The 4,519-nt window shown below is 42.3% G+C and overlaps 1 protein-coding gene across 1 annotated transcript; it reads left to right on the top strand.

Annotated features, from left to right (window-relative positions):
- The first annotated feature begins 217 nt into the window (after positions 1-217).
- On the top strand, positions 218-1,978 carry LOC123426913 (60S ribosomal protein L34). The gene is made up of 4 exons (XM_045110820.1): positions 218-378; positions 497-576; positions 1,487-1,596; positions 1,667-1,978. The coding sequence occupies exons 1-4, from the start codon at positions 300-302 to the stop codon at positions 1,755-1,757; spliced, it is 360 nt and encodes a 119-aa protein (XP_044966755.1). The 5' UTR covers positions 218-299; the 3' UTR covers positions 1,758-1,978.
- The last annotated feature ends 2,541 nt before the right edge of the window (positions 1,979-4,519 follow it).

Genomic DNA, 4,519 nt, shown 5'->3' on the forward strand with positions numbered 1-4,519 from the left:
TTACCCTTTTGCTTTTTCTAACGAACAAAAGCTAGGATTCCCGGAGAAAATTGCCCTTCACAAAGAAAGACGATCGTCAAGAGAAAAATCAGTTCCACCTCCACGAGGCATCCTAACCGTTCCCGTTACATCGAGGTCTCCGAAACCGTCCGATGTAGGTCAGGTTTCCCGCACCCTCCCTTTTATGCGCTCCCCCGACCATCCCACAATTTCTGCTCGTCCAGGGTTTTAGCCGCCGCCGCCGCCGCCGCCGCCCCCGCCCCCCGCAGAGAGAAGCGAGCGACAGCGAGGTCGACGCCATGGTGCAGCGCCTGACGTACCGGAAGCGGCACAGCTACGCCACCAAGTCTAACCAGACCAGGGTTGTCAAAACCCCAGGTGAGATCTGCGTTCTCCACCGGTTCTTTCTGCCAGATTCCCGGGCTACGATTCGAGTCCTTGGGCTGTCCGTGCGCTCAACTCGCGGGCAATGATGCGTACCGTGTGATTGGTGCAGGAGGGAGGCTTGTGTACCAGTACACGAAGAAGAGGGCGAGCGGGCCGAAATGTCCGGTCACCGGCAAGAAGATCCAGGGGGTAAGCGATTGCGTCTGTCCCCTTCCCGAACCATTGGCGTGAATCGAGTTGCCGTATTGTAGTTTCATCTTCGTCTGCAGCAGTTTTGGCGATATATTAATTGCCCAATTTCTTGTTCTAGTCTCCGTGGTCTTTTATACTTATAGCTGTTTGCTTGTGGCGTGCGATAGTAGTTTTATTTTGTTAACTGTAGCGAATTTTTGATGTTGCATACATACACATTGGTGATGTTAAACATCAATTCTGGTAGTGATCTATTTAGGCTTCATCACCTGTTTATGTTCCAAGTATTTCTTTTTGCAGCTTTTGCTACTGAAGTTCAGTAATTTACTGCAATAATTATTAATAGGTTAGTTCAAATACAAAACTGATTACGTACAAAAGTGGTGCTATACTGCTATTGCAACCGTCTCTACGCTGTAGGGTGATCGTGAATGTAGAAAATTTTGCTGGGAAGATTGCTATTACAAATGAAAGAAGTTAATTGCAACATTGGATATAGTTGCAATTTATCACCATTGCAGACGAGCATAAACAATCTGGGTTGTAATGCCTAAAAACTGTAGAATGTATGACTAATGCCAGTTGGTTGATTTTCATGTTAAAGGGTCTGTGATATTATGGTTTATTGCTGTCCATGATTTACGAGTGGACTAGGTGAGTTCAAATAAAACGAGTAAGAGAACAAGTCGACTTGCTGGTTGGGAGTTTAAACTACTGTTTTTGTGGATGAAATCTCCATTGTATGTTTATTTAGTCTCCCTTTTATGTTTATTTTACTTGAATGGAAATAGGATCCTTAGAAAATATTTCTTCAATCTATTGACTGATGGTTAAATTTGCTTCATGTTGTATAATATCTGTGGTTTGATACAGTATGCCATAATAATATTTGTTTTCACTCTTGTAGATACCTCATCTAAGGCCTACTGAGTACAAAAGGTCCAGATTATCCAGGAACAGGAGAACAGTGAACCGTCCTTATGGTGGTGTTCTATCTGGTCAGGCTGTTCGGGAGAGGTTAGTGCATCTTGTTGTAACTGCTGGGTTATCGTTCTCAATCTTCTGTTATCTGACATGTTTGTTACAGGATCATCCGTGCTTTCCTTGTGGAAGAGCAAAAGATTGTGAAGAAGGTTCTGAAGATCCAGAAGACCAAGGAGAAGCAGCCATCAAAGTGAAATGGCTGAGGCTTTTTTTTGGAGGACAGATGGTGATGAGTGTTCAGTCAAAAGCCTGCGTAGTATGCTAAGCTCGTGGTTACTGAATTAAACTAGAGATTTCCGTCCATTTTCTTGTTCCGAGGGTGGATCTGGATCTCATTACCCGTATGCTATTACTTTGTGTTTGACGGTTTGACCTGAGTACTTGGTTATATTACAGTTTTGGATACCCTTTGCAATGCTGTTGCCCGTGGATTTCTACTGCAAGCTGCAGTGTTTTCTTGCAATATTTGAAGATTCTTGATGCAGAGCGATTGCTAATTTATATTCAAAACCTACAACCGAAAACATCTGCTTGCACAGCGAATGCAGTATCATTCGTTTGTTGGCCGGTCATAGTGCTTACCCTATATTTGTCATGGAACAGAGCTGAGCTATGCTAATCCGCTGTTTAGGGTGTCGGCAAAAGTCTCGTCCGGGTCCTGGGTGTGCTATTCGTGGAACGTTTTTGCTCTTGATCTCGCGTGCTGTGATTGTACGATGGCAATAGTTTGAATAGTGATTGATTGAATCTGCTTTAAGAGACAGGCATCATGCTCATAGCACATTTGGCATCTACTCCATCTGTCTGTTTCTAAATATTTGCATCTACTCCATCTGTCTGTTTCTAAATATTTGTTGTTGAGGAGAACTAAACCAGTTCTCTCCCAACAACTACTCCCCTAAACTTAAGGTGTAATTGTTTTTACCAAATCTTTTTAATTTTAGTCTACATACCCCTTGGATCCTTAATAATTGACGACGAACGTCAATTAATATGGATTGAAGGAAGTAGTACACTTGAACCACATATTTGCACACATATTAAATCTAAACATAATAGTTTAAGTTCACACAATTCATGAAAGAAAAAAAGAGATGAAAAGAAAACTTAGGCACATTGTCGAACACTTGCAAGGAGGCCACAAAGGTGTCATGGCCGTCGACGACGTTGAGTAAATACTAGCGGTCGGCGAGACTTTGAAATAGCCGACAGTAGTAAACGATGAGCCTAGGATGAAGAAGACCTCAGCCCCTTCTCGGTGGCGGGATCGATGCAACGGTGACGGTGTTTGAGCTCGATTCCAGCAATGGAGACGGCCGATGGCCGGTTCAGTCTAGGACAGGAGGGTGACGAGGGTGAAGGGAGGCAGTGTGGTGTCAACAGAGGCGGTGGGTAGTCGACGGAACCCGGAAGCAACGTCGGCGATGTCACATCGCGGGGTGGGGACAACACGAGCGCGGGTGAGGCCAAAAAATTTCAAGTATATTTAGGAGTCCGGGTGGCTGAGCAGGATAAATTTTCCTCCACTATAGTTTTTACGAGTTCGGTTAGATCTGGTTGGAGGAGGATAACCGAATTTACCCCTCTCTAACCCTGGATAGGGGAACAGTTAGAGATGCTCTTGGACTATTGCAATAAAAACATGTTGCTATTGTTGTTGTCACCATCCTATATTGTAAAACACAACATATATTGGTAGCAGCACTTTGATGTTAATAAAGTCTTTTCATCATTGAAAATTCAACATTTCAATATAGATTTTTCTGGGGAGTCAATCTCTCGTGAAGAGAATAAGTGTATGCATCACAAACTAGGAAGTAAAATGTATCCTTCGTTACTAAGAAAAAAAGAGATATTTTAACAATCCCTAGACGCGATGATGTAATTTTTGACTCAACTTGGGACATATTACTATCTCGTGGGTACTCTGACTCAACTTGGGTCATATTACTATCTCATGGGTACTCGAGTAACATTAAGGATGCTTTTGATATATCCCGGTTAAACTCGTATCCTGCTAAACCATAGAGATATCCGTCAAAATTGATTCCATATCAAAACTTATGACGAGAAAGAGGAATGAATATGTTATCTTTGCCATATACAACTCATATGAAAAGCGCACTACTTCTCTCTATCTCATTAGGATGATATTACATACTACAATACCCGCAACACATGTTACGTATATAACAGTTTCTGAAATATTTCTTACATTCCAAACTTGGTCTACTACCCTTGCCCATCTCGACATTGAGTTGAAATGGAAATTACCAACAATTCTATTAGTCATTACTACACCGATGCTATATCCTAACAACATTTGGATATTATGTGCATTATATGTAACACAAAGAATATAATTTTAAGACACACGCATCTTGAAGTCTATGCTGGACCATTCAGATTCAACACATCAAGTGGAGGTAAGTGGTTCTTCCCAACCATCAACTGGGCTATTAGGCTATCCATGGTTGTAAAAGGCACATATGCACGATGCTGTCAAGTGTGCCTTTATACATTGGCTCATTATATCCCGAACATAGATTTCAACTAATTTCGTGTACAATATCACAAAATTCTCCGTGCGTTACCTTCATTATGGCGCTAGAATTTAAGTTTAGCACTTTGTCCTGTATGTATAGAATCAAAATGGTCTAGTAGAATCCTATATCCAAAGAGTTAAGTTCATTTGCATGATCTTTACTTTAGAATTGCAACCTACCAACTTTACTTTGGAGTCATATAGTTTTACACCCTTGTCACTTAATTTAACTGTAATATACTAATATAGTACATATGGTAGGAATGCGCCACCGTCCTACGCTCGTCCATCCATACGCATCTCTCGACGAGACTCGGTTGCACTATGTCGCCAACACCCGACACCGCTCGACACCATCGTCATCACACGAGCCATTCTCTCTCCCTCCCTCCCTCTCTCCCTCCCTCCCCC

The sequence above is a fragment of the Hordeum vulgare genome, chromosome 2H (assembly GCF_904849725.1).
Source record: "Hordeum vulgare subsp. vulgare chromosome 2H, MorexV3_pseudomolecules_assembly, whole genome shotgun sequence".
NCBI classification, from domain to species: Eukaryota; Viridiplantae; Streptophyta; class Magnoliopsida; order Poales; family Poaceae; genus Hordeum; species Hordeum vulgare.

What these genes read in the sequence shown, in the direction of transcription:
- LOC123426913 (XM_045110820.1), top strand. Translation starts at nt 300, where the DNA reads ATGGTGCAGCGCCTGACGTACCGGAAGCGGCACAGCTACGCCACCAAG. An exon ending in CCGGCAAGAAGATCCAGGGG is followed by an intron (nt 577 to 1,486) that starts GTAAGCGATTGC and finishes TCACTCTTGTAG; the next exon opens with ATACCTCATCTAAGGCCTAC. An exon ending in GGTCAGGCTGTTCGGGAGAG is followed by an intron (nt 1,597 to 1,666) that starts GTTAGTGCATCT and finishes TGTTTGTTACAG; the next exon opens with GATCATCCGTGCTTTCCTTG.